Raw genomic sequence first — 20,008 nt, forward strand, 5'->3', positions numbered from 1 at the left:
TCTAACCAACGCGACGAAGTTGTCATTGCTAATCACATTGATGATCTTGAAGAGCAGGTTACAAACTTAGATTTACCGATCACTGATCAATTTCATTTCCATCCAATCTCAGAAGAAGACACTTTCAGAGCAATTCAACGTATTCATAGTAATGCTATGGGTGTAGACAAAATTCCTATTAAATTTATCAAGAAGATGTTATTTGCTGTTTTACCAACCATTACATACATTTTCAACAAGTCACTTGAAGAAGGCATTTTCCCTGAAAACTGGAAGTTTGCTCTGGTTCGCCCTCTAAATAAAGTTCCATCACCCAATAAAGTTGAGGATTTTAGACCAATCAGTATTTTACCTGCATTGTCCAAAGTGCTAGAAAGACTCATTCATGCTCAAGTTGTAAAATTTCTAGACAACAATAGTAAGCTTCATAACTTTCAATCAGGCTTTAGAAAATTCCATTCAACTGAGACAGCTCTGCTTCGTGTCACTGATGATATAAGGTTAGCTATGGACCAAAGAAAATGCACCATCCTCACCCTATTTGATTTTTCTAAAGCATTCGATACTGTTGATCATACAGTCCTTCTGAATAAGTTGGCTATTCTTGGTTTCAGTCACAACTCGTTAGTTTGGTTTAAATCCTATCTATTAGGTAGGAAACAATGTGTATCTGTCGGTGACAAAAAGTCAACTTGGAAAAACGTTATGCATGGAGTACCACAAGGTTCAATTTTAGGCCCTCTCCTCTTCACTTTGTATGCTAATGACCTTTCTTCCATTATCAAATTCTCCAGTTTCCATACTTATGCAGACGACCTTCAAATCTATTTAAGCTGTCCCATAACAAAATTAATGAAACAGTTGGAATAATGAATCAGGATATCAATTCGATAGTGGAATGGACAAAGAAAAATGGCCTTAAGCTTAATCCCATCAAAACCCAACCCATTATAATTGGATATTCTCGTCTTATAAACAATATTGACCTTGAATCGATTCACAAAATTAGTGTAGACGGTAATGACATTCCTTACTGTAGCTCAGTTAAAAATTTAGGCATTATTATGAATAATACTCTTGACTGGTCAGAACAAGTGAACAAAACTTGTAAAAAGGTATTCTCAGCCATGCATGCATTGAAGAAAATGCACGATATCCTCCCTAGAAACATTAAATTATTATTGGTTCAATCTCTCATCTTCCCACATTTAATGTATTGTAATTCTGTTCTTACGATATGCAAGTCACTCTGAATGATAAACTACAGCGTTGCCAAAATTATTGTCTACGTTTCGTCTACTCTCTCCAACGCCATGATCATATCACCCCAGCCACATTGCTAGTTCAACATTAAAGCTTCCCGATCAGAGGCTTTTTCGAATAGTCAAGCTTGTTAGAGATATCTTGATATACGGTAATCCGAACTATTTTAAAGATGATTTCAAATTTGTCTCTGAAGGTAGGAGGATAGATGCTTCACATACTAGACCGGAGAAAGTACATTAAGGATACCCAATCATCGAACTACTATTTTCACAAAATCCTTCTTAGTCAGTGCCTGTCGTGCATGGAATGCACTTCCTGTTTCTATCAGGTCCATCGAGAGCCGAGCGAGCTTCATCCTAACTTTAAAAAAACATCTTTTGGAACAAATGACTGAAACTGTCCGGCCCTAGAACGATCACATGACATCCATCCCCCACCCATCCCACAAATACAAACCTTTAAACCATGTTATAGAACGAATTGTATATATATATATATTATATAAACTCATGTTATTTCAATTATCCACTGCATAATGCTGTATATTACTGAAAGTTGATAACCCTGATCTACTTTCAGCCTACTTCATTTATTAATCAATTATTTGATCTTATCTACCTATATAATTATTTTACTCTATCAATTTTCTGTTTTTTTTTCTCTTTAATATTCATATTGATTAAACTTTTACAATATTTCCATTAATAAATAATCCTTAGTTTAAATAACGAAATTAACGTTTTGGTAGAGAGTTAGTGGGGAGGATATTTTTAATATTCTTCCCAAAGAATGGACATTGATATGTCCAAAGCTCCGCCAATTTATGTAGATGCATAACAATATATTATCTATAGTTATTATATTACAAATTACTTTTTCATATAGTTATTATACAATCTATAGTTATTATATTACAAATTACTTTTTCATATCATATACTTTCAATAATTATTTTCTTAGTCTATATTATGTAAATTCATCTATATTTTGCTGTATTGTAAGCTATTGTATATAAGTGTATAAGCCAGTATATATTGTAATCTACATAAATAAAGTACTCAATCAATCAATCAATCAATCAATCTAGCCAGGGGGCTCCGCCCCCTGGACCCCCGACTGGATCGTCCAAGAATGAGATCAGCAGGCTCGCTTCGCTCGCCTGCATTTTTCATTTGAGCACTTTTATCATATGTTAGGACAATCCAGTCTGGCTAAACGGATATGGCAAGCGAAGCGAGCCTGACGGCTAGTAATATAATATTCCCAGGAATAGCTCTGATTGAAGTAGCAGTGCCCAATCATTTTTTCCGCGATAAATGCATTTCAATCTTCAACTTGGTGCCAACCTAACAAAGTCAACTCAACTTAATGCCAACCTGACAAAATTATTAATTTAGTTACCAGTTAACAACTGTTTCGAAGAGGTTCTCTCTCTAGATTATAGTTCTATATTAACATATGGTATGGACATTTTTCAATTATAATAAATTGAGAGAATAAGAAGAATATACATGCTAAAAGACGAACTTTGAACCCTTAAAAACCACCCTTAGAGTTGAAATATTGCCAAAAGATTCTTAGTGCGCCTCTAAAGGGCCAACTGAACGTATCTACCAAATTTGAACGTTTTTGGTCCGGTAGATTTTTAGTTCTGCGAGTGAGTGAGTCAGTCAGTGAGTCAGTCAGTCAGTGAGTGAGTGCCATTTCGCTTATATATATATATAGAAGAAGAAGATAATCAGCTGTTAGTGGACTATAATACTACCCGTTCAAAAACATCGAACATGTTGAAAATGTATCTTTCCATCAACGTTGTAGACAGTTGCAGCCAGACCTGATAACAGCGCTCACACTCACATTCCGGGACGACACGTCAGAAAGCTCTATATTTATTTAGGATTTCTCCTAGACATTAAAATTGATAAATTATTTATTAATTTTTGAGAAAACATAACAACAGGTCAATGTAACTTACTGAGCGCGAGATCTACTGTTCACAGAACTACTAGTCATAAAAAATATTTCTCTTCAATGTTTCTTTCCATTACGAACTGCTTGTTAATAATCACTTTTGAACTACTAATTTTATTTATAAATACCTGACTGCTATGTTGTAATTTAGTTGTTCAAAAGTGAAAAAATATTTATTAAAAAAAAATATTTTGGCATGTTTTGGAAATGTATTGTGACAAAGAAGGGGGACGAGGATGGAAATAGTAAAGGATATATCTATTTTCAGCTACCATTTTAAAAAAATGAAAAATGAATTTGATTTTAAGGAAATTATTTGAATGATGAAGAAATTAATTGTTGATTTTTTGCAGGTTCTGGAAATGCATTGTGACCAAGAAAGAAGACGAAGAGGGCACTAGTAAAGGAGGATGCAATTTCAGCTACCGTTGGGCCGAATGGGACATGCTAAGAAAGGACAGAGAATCTATCATCGAAATACAAGGTATTCTATCTCTCTCTCATACATTTTGTTTTGTTAAACACATGAATAAAGAAATCTGAATCCATTTGTCTCTGATTTCTTTTAGAGAAACATTTTTGAGATATAATTTCCAACAGCTCTATTCCAACACATCTTGGTCGTCTGCTGATGGGAAAGGATATTATTTTATGTCCTTTTCAGAGATTCGATAATCAATAATAACAATATATCGGGGCATCGAGCTTTGCTCGTTATTTATTAATTGACTTTTGATAAACCGAACACAATTCTTTAAAATTATTGGGGAAGTACTAACAGGCACAGCCCAAAACTGTTTCTTTCCCGAATTTTGATTTATACACTATAAGTAGTCCAGAAAGTAGGTTATGTTCCATACACTTGAATTCAGGTTCAATTTTCTGTTCAAACATTTGAAAACAAAAATTTATAATTTAGATTATATACAAACCAAATTGAATAACAAAATAACACTCACTAATCACTTGAAATTGTCAAATAATGATCAAATTTTAAAATTATGATATACTCTAGTTTAGGAGGATTATCATGTCATGTCAACAAATAAGATTATGTTGATCAAATCGATTAAATTGTCTAGCTAGATAAAATTTCTTGCTGATTGACTATGATTACACAGCTGGAAATAATTCTGTCTCTCTCCCACACAGGCACACACATCTTCTGTTATCGAGAGACGACGAAATTATCATCTGTTTTCCAAGGATGAATTATCCTTTTATTGTCGTTCAGCGAGTTTTCCCAAGGATGAGACATAGTGCAATCGAATCTTTATATCATAAACCTACTATGTTCCAAATTTCGTGAAAATCTATTACCGCGTTTCGCCGTAAATGCACAACAAATAAACATAAAGAGAAATGCAAAACCGTAGACTTGAATCTTAAGCTGCGTACACATACTCGCGCTTCCAACCCGCACCGAGCACGCTCCTCCCTCGTACCGTCCTCGTTCCTCCATCGAACCACAGTCGCTCCACCCATGCACCCATCATGAACGTTACGGAAGATGTTGGATCTTCTCGCGTTCCCCGGTCGAACCACTGTTGCTCGCCGGTCGATCATCAATCGCTCTGCTGGAGTGACGTTCGGTTGCGGAGCAGAGCGACAGTCTGTACGCACCTCTAGACTTCACTTCGCTCGGTCAATTATTTTATGTCCTTTTCAGAGAGTCGATAATTATTTGTTGAAACACCGCTGATCTATGTAGTTACATCACATCACTATCCAAATATTTTTATAAGAATAATTGAATAAATACTGTAATTTTTGTTTTTATTTACAGGTCAACCTCTGAATATAAGTGCGGCTTACAGTGGTCGTATAGCAGTCGCTTACAAGTATGGAAAATCATTTACACGCCCCTCAAGGAAAGATCCGGATTCTCGCTATGTCAACCTCTGTGTTGCTATTTATGAATGTGAGAGTACTGGAGGTGAGTGTACTTATTTTATCAATTTATTCATTGAATGAGTGAGGCAAAGATCCAATTTGAACTATCTTTTATTTTTATATTATAATCACGCAGTACTCTAAATTTGGTAGAGAAATATTAAGTGCTGGCCTGGTCTTGCTCTTCCAATATCAATGGTTGAGTTCAAAGCCACTGATCGGTGAGTGAACGTGGCTCTGAACGATGTACTGTTTTGTCGTTGAACGATGCATAGACTCACATGCAGCGCTACATTATTTGGAATTGAAATCGGCCATTAAGGGGACAGCTTGGAAGATTATTACATACTAAAGATCTTGAAGATTTTTGTGATCTATAATATTACAAAAAATATTATATATATCTCGCGCTAAATACCTCAATGGAACCTTTAATTTCAAGTAAGAGCTAGCATTGGGAAGGCATAGGTATTGTGCGTTGATACGTCATCAAGGTCTTTGGTCTAACTGATAAGAAAAATTTACGTCATATCCGGTTCGTTCACTGCAGCAGAGGAACTTTGCGCACGTATTTCACATTAAGTTTTTCCTACAGTTACCATTGAATATGAAAAGTGGGTAATTATGGGTAAAATTGCCTGAAATGCATCAAATGTTTTTCTGTGTAATTTTATTATTGATAAAAACCTTAATCCTAAATCCTAAAGTCCTCGTTGTCCTTGGTTATAATATATAATGAATAATAATTAGCGCGTTGTGCTTGGTTGCACCTCTGCTCACTATAGCAGCCACAGCAGTCACTGTTACCAACTTCATTTTGATTTGCTGCACTGTTGCTCCATATAACCTACTAAGTATTTTGCGTTGCCATGTTGCAAATCTGGAGTGCAGAAAAATTTTTCCCGCACTAGAGCGGAAAAGTGATTCTTTGCGTTCTGTAATCAGTGCAGCAATGGCCACTTTTCAACGTAACTGTGGAAAAATTATTTATCAGCCCGGGAAATATTAATATATAATAGATATTAACTCATTAGCATTTGAATAATTCCATCTGTAGTAGAATTAGTGGTCGAGTGACTGGCATACTAACTCTACCGAGCTAACTCTACTCTACTTACTTGGTCGAGTAACTGTTTTCACTACAATTGAGAATAGTAGGTAAAGTGTGTTGTCTAGTGAACAGAACTAACCTGAAAATGTCAATACTTTTTAATAATAAATAAATAAATGTTTATTTTCCAAAAAAAAACTAAAACTACAACATCAATTACACAAAATATTAGATAATTACAATATTACATACAATAGTTAGTTACAAAAATTCTTATAATGTGTCCTCTACCTTGTTTAGTTTTTTCTGTGTGGAAATTGACCTACTCCACTATGGCGTACCATGTTCTAGAGTAGGTTTTGTTGTTTTATTAACACTTTAACACTTATTAACACTTTTTAATAAATAACAATACTTCTTAAACTTGATAGCCTGCGGCACGACTCTACTCTACTAGCTGGAGACTGTTTTCATTAGCATAGTAGTGGTAGAGTAGAGTGAGAAGCGGTGGTGGGGGAAGACAAGTGGTAGAGTACTATCCCACTCTACTCTACTAAAAACTAGTACTCTACCATGAACGTATCCATTGGGAGAGTTCACAAGATATGCAATACCTCCCCAGGGAACTCTACCACTAACTCTACTAATGAAACCCAGGCTTTAGGGAGTAAACTATAAAGTTCAATTATTCTCATTATCGGGCATCGAGCTTCGCTCGTTATTTATTTACAAACTATTGTTAACAGAAAACAATTATTTGAAATGATTGGGGAAGGACTAACAGGCACAGCCCGAAACTGTTTCTTCCCCGAATTTTGATTTATACACTTTAGTCCAGAACAGTGGTTTTTGGGTATTGGTCTGTATGTGTGTGTGCCTTTGTACACGATATCTCATCTCCCAATAAACGGAATGACTTGAAATTTGGAACTTAAGGTCCTTAATATAAGGATCCGACACGAACAATTTCGATCAAATGCGATTCAAGATGGCGGCTAAAATGGCGAAAATGTTGTCAAAAACAGGGGTTTTCGCGATTTTCTCGAAAACGGCTCCAACGATTTTGATTAAAGTTATACCTGAAATAGTCATCGATAAGCTCTATCAACTGCCACAAGTCCCATATCTGTAAAAATTTCAGGAGTTCCGCCCCATCTATGCAAAGTTTGATTTTAGATTCTTAATTATCAAGCTTAAGATACAATTTAAACAAAAAATTTCGAATGGAATAGATTGAGCATGAGAATCTCTACAATTAATGTTCAGTAACATTTTCACCTAAAATCAAAAATAAACTCGAAATTCGAGTAAATGTGATTATCCAATTGCAAACTATTGGCAACTGTTGATTCTATTAAATGATTCACTATGAAGAGATAGCAGACCTCGTGTGTCTCCAGCGTTATTGCCCTGTCACCAGCTGGCTCTAATCTTTGAATAGTAGACTTGAGATGCGCGGGAACACTAGCGTCAGGTGATCAATTTTCATAACGGCAAGGAAAGTTGTGTGAGTGCGCCACACCAAATTTTTATAAGAATAATTGAATAAATAAATACTGTAATTTTTGTTTTTTTTTACAGGTCAACCTCTGAATATAAGTGCGGCTTACAGTGGTCGTATAGCAGTCGCTTACAAGTATGGAAAATCATTTACACGCCCCTCAAGGAAAGATCCGGATTCTCGCTATGTCAACCTCTGTGTTGCTATTTATGAATGTGAGAGTACTGGAGGTGAGTGTACTTATTTTATCAATTTATTCATTGAATGAGTGAGGCAAAGATCCAATTCGAACTATCTTTTATTTTTATATTATAATCACACAATACTCTAAATTTGGTAGAGGAATATTAAGTGCTGGCCTGCTCTTCCAATATCAATGGTTGAGTTCAAAGCCACTGATCGGTGAGTGAACGTGGCTCTGAACGAAGTACTGTTTTGTCGTTGAACGATGCATAGACTTACATGCAGCGCTAGATTATTTGGAATTGAAATCGGCCATTAAGGGGACAGCCTGGAAGATTATTACATACTAAAGATCTTGAAGATTTTTGTGATCTATAATATTACAAAAAATATATATTATATAATATCTCGCGCTAAAATACCTCAATGGAACCTTTAATTTCAAGTAAGAGCTAGCATTGGGAAGGCATAGGTATTGTGCGTTGATACGTCATCAAGGTCTTTGGTCTAACTGATAAGAAAAAAATACGTCATATCCGGTTCGTTCACTGATCAGTTGATCGTAAACCTACTATGTTCCAAATTTTGTGAAAGCCGTTTTCGAGATCCGTTGAACATAAATAACCAGATATAAAAGTAACCAGATATACAGATATAAAAATGTAAAAATATAAACAGAAATTGCTCGCTTAATATAATAGGATAGATAATTGCATTATTATTGTACATATATTGAGTACTATATTATATAGCATATATTGGTAATATGCTATGAAGTATTGTTCGATCTATAATTGTGATATTGCTGTGTTCTTTAAGTATTTATTTAAATTATAATTGTTCCATTGATGTCTTGATACAATATTTCATGTTATAAATTTTCAGTTATGCAATAATATTCTATAAGTCCTGATTGTTTGATAATCCACATGGAGTGGAGACATTTATAACAGACATAGAGAGTGAAATCGTGCTCTCTCACGAACTGACACTTTACTTTAGAATTCATTTCTATTGGAGGTTATTGTTGGAATTATAGAATAATTGTGCATGTATCTCTATTTAACTGTATTTCTGTATTTGTATGGCTGGTCCATGAACAAATAAAATGATTATTTATTTATTTATTTATATTGAGTACAAAATGAATTTAAACAAATTGAATATCTATTATTTGCAGGCTCAGAATGGGTGCTAGAAGACACCCTCCACTTGAAAAACATCCATCTACCCCGTATCCAGGTGGATCCAAGTGTAGACCTCAGCTATCTGTACGACCAGAGTTACATAAGCAAGAAACAAAGGCTGCAGACCAACTTTATCAAGGCCATTTCCTCAGAAGACATCCTTGATTCGCGTGTACCCGGCCGTAACACACAGGATCACTCGCAGGACAATAATCTGGTCAAATCTGGAGCAGGTAATTCATTTGTTCACCCATCAGTTTCTGTAAAATATGTTGAGTTTCTGCATGTTAATAACAAAGGCAGATCTTTGAATATTCTAGAGGCTTTACAAATAACAAGAGTACCTAATTAAGGAAAATTCCCAGTATAGTTTAAATGAACAGATTCATTTCAACCAATACAACACTACGAATTTAGTTTTATCATAAAACTAGCCGAAATCCTTTTCTACCTCCGCAACGTTACCACATCGTTTTTTAACAATGTAGAAATATAATTGACTAGCCGTAAGGCTCGCTTCGCTCGCCATATCCGTCTGGCCAGGGGGCTCCGCCCCCTGGAACCCCGACTGGATCGTCCAAGAATGAGATCAGCAGGCTCGCTTCGCTCGCCTGCATTTTTCATTTGAACATTTTTATCATATGTTAGGACGATCCAGTCGAAGGGTACAGACTAAACGTCTGGCTAAACGGATATGGCGAGCGAAGCGAGCCTGACGGCTAGTAATATAATATTTCCAGCAATAGCTCTGATTGAAGTAGCAGTACCCAATCAATTTTTCCGCGATAAATGCATTTCAATCCTCAACTTGGTGCCAACCTAACAAAGTCAACTCAACTTAATGCCAACCTGACAAAATTATTAATTTAGTTACCAGTTAACAACTGTTTCGAAGAGTTACTCTCTCTAAATTATAGTTCTATATTAACATATGGTATGGACATTTTTGAATTATAATTAAGAGATTGGAATAAGAAGAATATACATGCTAAAAGACGAACTTTAAACCCTTAAAAACCACCATAAGAGTTAAAATATTGCCAAAAAATTTCTTAGTGCGCCTCTAAAGGGCCAACTGAACATACCTACCAAATTTGAACGTTTTTTTCCGGTAGATTTTTAGTTCTGCGAGTGAGTGAGTCAGTCAGTCAGTCAGTCAGTCAGTGAGTGAGTGCCATTTCGCTTTTATATAATATATATAGATTATAAGCATACATTAGTCAATAGTTTTTCCATTTACATATTTGTTTTATTATCTTTCACACTTGTTTTCTTGGTTGTTATTTTGTACTGAAAGTAAATTTTGTTATCATGGCGAGTCTGTTGCTTAAGCCGCCATTTTGTGACACCGTTAAGTGGGAGGAGACTGTCTAGCTGGGCCAATGGCAGGCGTTCATGCCCTCGACCAATAGCAGTACTCGCCTACTAGTATAAATTCTGCTGCTCTTGTATTTAGTTTAAGTTTATCAGAGATTGGCAATGGTGTAATAACCGAAACCGGTCTTTCTAATTATCAATAAATCAGTGGTTTTTTGACAATTTCTTAGTCTTTTTTCATTCAATAAATATTTCTGAATTCATCCGCTAATTCAGGGCCGGATCCCGAGCTCGGGATTTAGTTCTAGACTTTGAACAGTTGGAGTCAGAAAATTAGCTTTCCGAAACGGGGTGTAGTCACAGTTTTTATGATAATCTTTATTTTCTCATCTATATATATATAAAAGCGAAATGGCACTCACTCATTGACTGACTGACTCACTCACTCGCAGAACTAAAAATCTACCGGACCAAAAACGTTCAAATTTGGTTGGTATGTTCAGTTGGCCCTTTAGAGGCGCACTAAGAAATCTTTTGGCAATATTTCAACTCTAAGGGTGGTTTTTAAGGGTTTGAAGTTCGTCTTTTAGCATGTATATTCTTCTTATTCTCTTAATTATAATTGAAAAATATCCATACCATATGTTGATATAGAACTATAATCTAGAGAGAGTACCAGTTGTTAACTGGTAACTAAATTAATAATTTTGTCAGGTTGGCATTAAGTTGAGTTGACTTTGTTAGGTTGGCACCAAGTTGAAGATTGAAATGCATTTATCGCGGAAAAATTGATTGGGCACTGCTACTTCAATCAGAGCTATAGTCGTCAGGCTCGCTTCGCTCGCCATATCCGTTTAGCCAGACGTTTAGTCTGGACCCCCGACTGGATCGTCCTACAAATGAAAAATGCAGGCGAGCGAAGCGAGCCTGCTGATCTCATTCTTGGACGATCCAGTCGGGGGTCCAGGGGGCGGAGCCCCCTGGCTAGACGGATATGGCAAGCGAAGCGAGCCTGACGGCTAGTTTCTATGATAAAATTGAAGCATGAATTTAAGTTTTACATTTGCATGATTCATGAATTTGGTATAATTTACAGCAGTATTATCATGCATGTTCTAAGAAAAAATCAAAATAAATTCAAATAAATTATTAATTTAGTTACCAGTTAACAACTGTTTCGAAGAGTTACTCTCTCTAAATTATAGTTCTATATTAACATATGGTATGGACATTTTTGAATTATAATTAAGAGATTGGAATAAGAAGAATATACATGCTAAAAGACGAACTTCAAACCCTTAAAAACCACCATAAGAGTTAAAATATTGCCAAAAAATTTCTTAGTGCGCCTGTAAAGGGCCAACTGAACATACCTACCAAATTTGAACGTTTTTTTCCGGTAGATTTTTAGTTCTGCGAGTGAGTCAGTCAGTCAGTCAGTGAGTGAGTGCCATTTCGCTTTTATATAATATATATAGATTATAAGCATACATTAGTCAATAGTTTTTCCATTTACATATTTGTTTTATTATCTTTCACACTTGTTTTCTTGGTTGTTATTTTGTACTGAAAGTAAATTTTGTTATCATGGCGAGTCTGTTGCTTAAGCCGCCATTTTGTGACACCGTTAAGTGGGAGGAGACTGTCTAGCTGGGCCAATGGCAGGCGTTCATGCCCTCGACCAATAGCAGTACTCGCCTACTAGTATAAATTCTGCTGCTCTTGTATTTAGTTTAAGTTTATCAGAGATTGGCAATGGTGTAATAACCGAAACCGGTCTTTCTAATTATCAATAAATCAGTGGTTTTTTGACAATTTCTTAGTCTTTTTTCATTCAATAAATATTTCTGAATTCATCCGCTAATTCAGGGCCGGATCCCGAGCTCGGGATTTAGTTCTAGACTTTGAACAGCTGGAGTCAGAAAATTAGCTTCCCGAAACGGGGTGTAGTCACAGTTTTTATGATAATCTTTATTTTCTCATCTATATAATATATATATATATATAATATATATATATATATATATATATATATATATATTATATAAAAGCAAAATGGCACTCACTCACTGACTGACTGACTCACTCACTCGCAGAACTAAAAATCTACCGGACCAAAAACGTTCAAATTTGGTAGGTATGTTCAGTTGGCCCATTAGAGGCGCACTAAGAAATCTTTTGGCAATATTCTAACTCTAAGGGTGGTTTTTAAGGGTTTAAAGTTCGTCTTTTAGCATGTATATTCTTCTTATTCTCTTAATTATAATTGAAAAATGTCAATACCATTTTAATATAGAACTATAATCTAGAGAGAGTACCAGTTGTTAACTGGTAACTAAATTAATAATTTTGTCAGGTTGGCATTAAGTTGAGTTGACTTTGTTAGGTTGGCACCAAGTTGAAGATTGAAATGCATTTATCGCGGAAAAATTGATTGGGCACTGCTACTTCAATCAGAGCTATAGCCGTCAGGCTCGCTTCGCTCGCCATACCCGTTTAGCCAGACGTTTAGTCTGGATCCCCGACTGGATCGTCCTACAAATGAAAAATGCAGGCGAGCGAAGCGAGCCCGCTGATCTCATTCTTGGACGATCCAGTCGGGGGTCCAGGGGGCGGAGCCCCCTGGCTAGACGGATATGGCAAGCGAAGCCAGCCTGACGGCTAGTTTCTATGATAAAATTGAAGCATGAATTTAAGTTTTACATTTGCATGATTCATGAATTTGGTATAATTTACAGCAGTATTATCATGCATGTTATAAGAAAAAATCGAAATAAAATAAAATAAATTATTAACTCTACTTATTACAACTGCTCTGGATTTTGAAAATGTTCTTCTATTTAACTTATGTATAATTTCTTCAATAATTTTCAGCATTTTGGAATATATTTGGTTCTCAATTTTTGCTTTTTTTATGAATATCCTCTAATTTTTCAATGCTTACATCTATTCATTTCATTAAATTCTTATTTCATATATATATATATATTATTATTTTGTGTAAATTATTTTATCTATTTTTGCAATAATTTACAGCACTTCACCGTCTAAAGGAGAGTAGGAACTCATTTATAAAGACGAGAACTTTCTGAGTTTAACATAGGATAGAGAAAACAGCATAAGAAGATATCCCATGGCATAGGTCGATCATGTTGCAAATTTCTTCTCCGATTACTGTCGACTACTGTCTATTATTAGTGTGTTGTTGGGAGTGTAAGAGTGTAAGAAGGGCACAGTATGAGAGACTACCAGCGTCACATAGCTTCACCAAAAACAACTACTAGGACTATCGGCTTCAGTTAACACTCACATTTGCAACATAGATACCATATACACTGTCTATTATTATTGTGTTGTTGGGAGTGTAAGAGTGTAGAAGGGCACAGTATGAGAGACTACCAGCGTCACATAGCTTCACCAAAAACAACTACTAGGACTATCGGCTTCAGTTAACACTCACATTTGCAACATAGATACCATATACACTGTCTATTATTATTGTGTTGTTGGGAGTGTAAGAGTGTAAGAAGGGCACAGTATGAGAGACTACCAGCGTCACATAGCTTCACCAAAAACAACTACTAGGACTATCGGCTTCAGTTAACACTCACATTTGCAACATAGACACCCTATACACTGTCTATTATTAGTGTGTTGTTGGGAGTGTAAGAGTGTAAGAAGGGCACAGTATGAGAGACTACCAGCGTCACATAGCTTCACCAAAAACAACTACTAGGACTATCGGCTTCAGTTAACACTCACATTTGCAACATAACGGTTCTTCACCAAAGTGTATCATCATAAATGATACAGTATCAACACAATATGATACATTATCATTTCAACTTAATACACAACACAATAATTTGATACAAAACTTGCAAACTTTGAATGAAATCTACAAACTGCTAGGACTATCGGCTTCAGTTAACACTCACATTTGCAACATAACGGTCCTTTATCATGAGATATCTTCTTGAGCTATCTTTTCTTTATGACCATAGTTTGGAATTTTTTTGTTTTTGATTTTACAAATTTTCGCTTTCATTCCTTTTGATTTTTTATACATTTCAACAGTGAATCCATCTATTTTATTTCTTTTTTGCGACAATTTTTGCGATAATTTGCAGCACTCACACCGTCCAGGAGGGAGTACGATTTTATCTATAAAGACGAGAATTTTCTAAGTGTACCAGGAAGTGGAGGTTTATCACAAGCCCATTCTGTGCCACATCTAGAAATTCCCGCAGAGAATTGTGAGATATCTACTTTATTGTCTGTGAGGTATCTCTATTGAGATATCTACTTTATTGTCTGTGAGGTATCTCTATTGAGATATCTACTTTTTTGTCTGTGAGGTATCTCTATTGAGATATCTATATCGGTTGACAGTCTATATTTTAAGGGCCGGTTTCCGAGCTCGGGATTCAGCCAAGTTCTAGACTTTAAACAGCTGGAGTCAGAAAATTGGCTTTCCGAAACGGGGCGTAGTCGTAGTCATTGTCAAAGTCACCTTTGAATTAAATTTTTAAAACTAGAAAATTAAACACAAAATAAAATAAAGAGAAAGTAGTGTAAAGTTGCAGCTGTTTTGAATTATTTAGTAATGTTTAATTTCGTCAAGGGAAAACGTTTCCAATTATAGAAATGAGAAAATAAAAACTTCGACACTGTTATAAAAACTGCGACTACGCCCCGTTTTGGGAAGCCAATTTTCTGACTCCAGCTGTTTAAAGTCTAGAACTTGGATAAATCCCGAGCTCGGAAAACGGCCCTTAAAATCTAAATGTTGCTTTGAAACCACACTAGTTTCTGTGGGATCCGGGTTTGTTTTTATTAAATTTTTGTTGCTTTTCCGTGGCTAGAGGCTAAGTTTTTGTCTTGATATATGTTTGACTCGATTTTTACTTTCCTTGCCCTATTACCATAGGTAAGGAAAGTATTGCTTTCCGAAAAAAAAATTAAGGTACCCCAATTTCTATACGTTTCAAGGTCCCCTGAGTCCAAAAAAGTGGTTTTTGGGTATTGGTCTGTATGTGTGTGTGTGTGTGTACACGATATCTCATCTCCCAGTTAACGGAATGACTTGAAATTTGGAACTTGAGGTCCTTCCAATATAAGGATCCGACACGAACAATTTCGATCAAATGCAATTTAAGATGGCGGCTAAAATTCAGGAAATGTTGTCAAAAACAGGGGTTTTCGCGATTTTCTCGAAAATGGCTCCAACGATTTTGATCAAATTTATACCTAAAATAGTCATTGATAAGCTATATCAACTGCCATAAGTCCCATATCTGTAAAAATTCCAGGAGCTCCGCCCCATCTAAGCAAAGTTTGATTCTATATTCCCAATTGTCAGTCTTCAGATACAATTTAAACAAAAAATTTAAAGTGGAAAGGATTGAGCATGAAAATCTCTACAATTAATGTTCAGTAACATTTTCACCTAAAATTGAAAATAATCTCGAAATTCGAGAAAATGTGATTATCCAATTGCAAACTGTTGGCAACGGTTGATTCTATTAAATCATTCACTATGAAGAGATAGCAGACCTCGTGTGCCCTGTCAACAGCTGGCTCAAATCTTTGAATAGTAGACTTGAGATGCGCGGTAACACTAGCGTCAGGTGATCAATTTTCATAACGGCAAGGAAAGTTGTGTGAGTGCGCCACACCAGATTTTTACCACACACTCATGTGGGAACCAGGGTGTTTATGCTTATTTTAATTATTTGTTTCAATATTTATGTTGTTTTTTTATCGTGAAAATATTGTTTTTCAGTGTAGAAGAGAAGGTAGCTGAGTGTTTGGATAATACATGTCTTAATTTTATAAATAAATGTAATATCTCCTCAGAGTGGTGACGGTTGTAATTAATAACAATTATTATCAAATATTAATATTAACATAATTTATTTTCAGCTATAGGTTGAAATCATTCACTTAGGCCCGCCGCAAAGTAGACCCACGCCGTGGGATGTTTTTTAAACCATTGCTAGGCTTCCCCAGACATCTGTGTAATATCATAGAGAAACAATAGCTTAAGTAGATATCCCATGGTATAGGGCGTTTATGTCTCAACTTTTACTGTTATCTCAAGCCGATTACTGTCGATTTTTACTGTTTTGTTGGGGTGAGAGTGTATGAACGGCACAATATGAGAGACTACCAGTGTCACACAGCTTCACGGGAAAGAACTACGTGGACTATCAGCTTGAGATAACAGTAAAAGTTGCGACATAAACGCCCTATACCATGGGATATCTACTTATGCTATTGTTTCTCTATGGTAATACATGCAATGAATAATCAACTTGTCAGCTGATTGATTATAAATAATTCTATAGCAGTAGTTGAGTTCAAAGCCACTGATCGGTGAGTGAACGATGAGATCGGTGAGTGAACGTGGCTCTGAACGAAGCACTGTTTTGTCGTTGAACGATGCATAGACTCACATGCAGCGCTAGATTATTTGGAATTGAAATCGGCCATTAAGGGGACAGCTTGGAAGATTATTACATACTAAAGATCTTGAAGATTTTTGTGATCTATAGTATTACAAAAAATATATATTATATAATATCTCGCGCTAAAATACCTGAATGGAACCTTTAATTTCAAGTAAGAGCTAGCATTGGGAAGGCATAGGTATTGTGCGTTTATACCTCTTCAAGGTCTTTGGTCTAACTGATAAGGAAAAAAATACGTCATATCCGGTTCGTTCACTGATCAGTTAATCGTACTTTTCCACCGATGGAAAAGAACGTAAATAGAGTAGCTGAACGTAAACAGACATGGCTGAATACGAGGTTGTTTACAAAAATAATGGACTCCATTATAATGTATTTGGGAGCAGAGAAATGCATGATTACATAAATTCAATAACATTTAAAATATTTTACAAAGCATTTAAAACTACTCCAATCACCTGATGGTTTTCCATTTTAATTGATTACAATGAAATAGGTTAAGTTCTAGTTTTGTTTACAAAATATGATCAACAGGGGAAACATCTGTCAGTCATAACTCATGAGCAACCGTTCAGCCACAGAATACACACAAAATGGAAGGTATCAATCTAACCAAGTTTTAGTTTTAGTTTTAGTTTTATTCTTTTCATTGACCAGCACTGCTGGATAGACTGTGTCAGGGTTTAAAAAAACATGTCACAAAAAAAATTCAAAATGTCATCTCACTATCGAGAAATTCACTCAGGCTATAGAATGGATGCTCCACCAAGAGTGATTTCAAAACTGCTCGGAACTGTCTATCACTTCCACTATCCTTGACCCACTCTGGCAGCTTATTAAACATTTTGAAGGCAATGAAAGGATAACTCCTCTGAGTCCTTGCTAAACGGCATCTTGGCATGTTGATGAGGTGAGTCTGACCGGTCAAGATTTGAGTGCACCAAGACCACGACACATGACTGCATCATCTTGTTAGAATCTACTGCTGTATTACAATGCTACACTTTCTTTCAAGATGGCGGATTATGGCGTCAAGATACTAGCCGACTTTCCATTCTGTGGTTCATCTGTGATCAGATTTTTTACTGAACGTAAAAAAACCCGATGGAATTGATCAGTGGCTTTGAACTCAACCAATGGTTTACAAAACATCCCACGGCGTGGGTCTACTTTGCGGCGGGCCTAATTCACCCGCTTTTTGTGAACACTGTTTTATACAATTTTGTAAATTGATTCAATACCTCTGTTGCACAAAAGCCTGTTTAATTTTAACCATGATTAAATACCACCAAATTTCGATTAATCTTATTTTAGTTCGAAATATTATGGACTAGCAGGAAACCCGTGCCCCGCAATGGTCTATTTTAAAACATGACAAACTGAAACTTGGCGTAATGAAATCTTGAAGAATTGAAAATAGGCCTATAACCATCCTCGGTTAATTAAGAATCTTGAATGAAAAAGACTAAGAAATTGTCAAAAAACCACTGATTTATTGATAATTAGAAAGACCGGTTTCGGTTATTACACCATTGTCAATCTCTGATAAACTAAATACAAGAGCAGCAGAATTTATACTAGTAGTATTTAGACTGTCCAGCTAGGCCAATGGCAGGCGTTCATGCCCTCGACCAATAGCAGTACTCGCCTACTAGTATAAATTCTGCTGCTCTTGTATTTAGTTTATCAGAGATTGACAATGGTGTAATAACCGAAACCGGTCTTTCTAATTATCAATAAATCAGTGGTTTTTTGACAATTTCTTAGTCTTTTTCATTCAATATGAATAATTACCACAATATCAACTTCTCAACTATCGTCAAATTGATGAGATAACTCAAATTTGAAAATTTTTATTAAGATCTGTTTACTCTAATTAAAGAATCTCCAACCTCTGAATACAAGAAAAATCCACAATACATCTACTATCAATTATTATAAACTATTGTGAGGTCCTCGTTATAATGGTAATGGTATTGCTATCCTTGTCTATCATTCAACAAAGCAGATAGCGCTATCTCTTCCTTGCTTTGCTCTGTTGCCAGATCGTCTTTTAACAATGTAGAATTAATTATTTATTAACAAAATATTCTATCTTAATTATGTAAATTCATCATGAAATTATTGAAAAATATATTTTTTGCTTGATAAAATATAATTGATTATTTTAAACGAGAATGAACAGTTAATATTACATCAATAAACCTGTATCAGCTACCGTCTATACAAGACATTGACAAGACAGAGGATCGGCAACGTTGTTCTTCTATCTTTCTCCACTGCCATTATAACGTGGACCTCACTATAGCAGATAACCAACACGTGGAATTTAATCACGGTTAAAATTTAACAGACGTTTGTTTCAATGTCTTCATTTTCTTCATTAAAAAATGTGTTCAATTGTGCTTTCTCTGCTTTATGTTCGTGTTTGTATGTTTTTATTCAATCGTATTTTCATTGTGGTTTTTTGGAGTTTTTGGTTTAGAATTATCAATTAATTTGTAATACATTTCAATGTTTAGAATTGTTTTTTTTTATTTTATTTTATTGTAATTTTAATCAGTTTGTGTATTTCAATGTATGTTCTGGTGTTAGTGTCACTTATTACATTAGTAAATCACCTATTAGCTATTGAAATGTTAAATATTTTTCACGTAATTCAATCTCATGAATTATCACATGAGAATACAATCCGTAATACAATCCACGTAAATACAATCCCATGAGAAGTTTGTAGCTGGAAATTACTGAGTTATTGCATTTATTCAAATACTAATGAATCAATTATTATTATTAAACGGAAATCCCAATAAAATGCTGTAATTCACCCCGAAGACTTCTGCTACTGCAAATATTGACAACAGGGTAAACAGCTAGATGGAAATTCGATGAGCGCTACTATTCAAAAATTATTTGTCAGAATATTCTTCTGCTACTGCAAATATTGACAACAGGGTAAACAGCTAGATGGAAATTCGATGAGCGCTACTATTCAAAAATTATTTGTCAGAATATTCTTCTGCTACTGCAAATATTGACAACAGGGTAAACAGCTAGATGGAAATTCGATGAGCGCTACTATTCAAAAATTATTTGTCAGCCCGGGAATCGAACCCTGTACCTCCTAATTGCCAGTCAGGAATGCTTACCCTTACACCAAACTGAC

General features: G+C 35.3%; 1 protein-coding gene across 1 annotated transcript in view; it reads left to right on the plus strand.

Moving 5' to 3' along the window:
* Positions 1-20,008, plus strand: part of LOC111063758 (dmX-like protein 2) — a 478,861-nt gene that overhangs the window by 122,862 nt on the left and 335,991 nt on the right. Inside the window, exons 25-27 of the mRNA XM_039435348.1 lie at positions 3,591-3,721; positions 5,024-5,173; positions 9,046-9,285. Of these exons, the coding sequence (XP_039291282.1) occupies positions 3,591-3,721; positions 5,024-5,173; positions 9,046-9,285 (521 nt within the window). The remainder of the gene's footprint in view (positions 1-3,590; positions 3,722-5,023; positions 5,174-9,045; positions 9,286-20,008) is intronic.

The sequence above is a fragment of the Nilaparvata lugens genome, chromosome 9 (assembly GCF_014356525.2).
Source record: "Nilaparvata lugens isolate BPH chromosome 9, ASM1435652v1, whole genome shotgun sequence".
Taxonomy (NCBI): domain Eukaryota; kingdom Metazoa; phylum Arthropoda; class Insecta; order Hemiptera; family Delphacidae; genus Nilaparvata; species Nilaparvata lugens.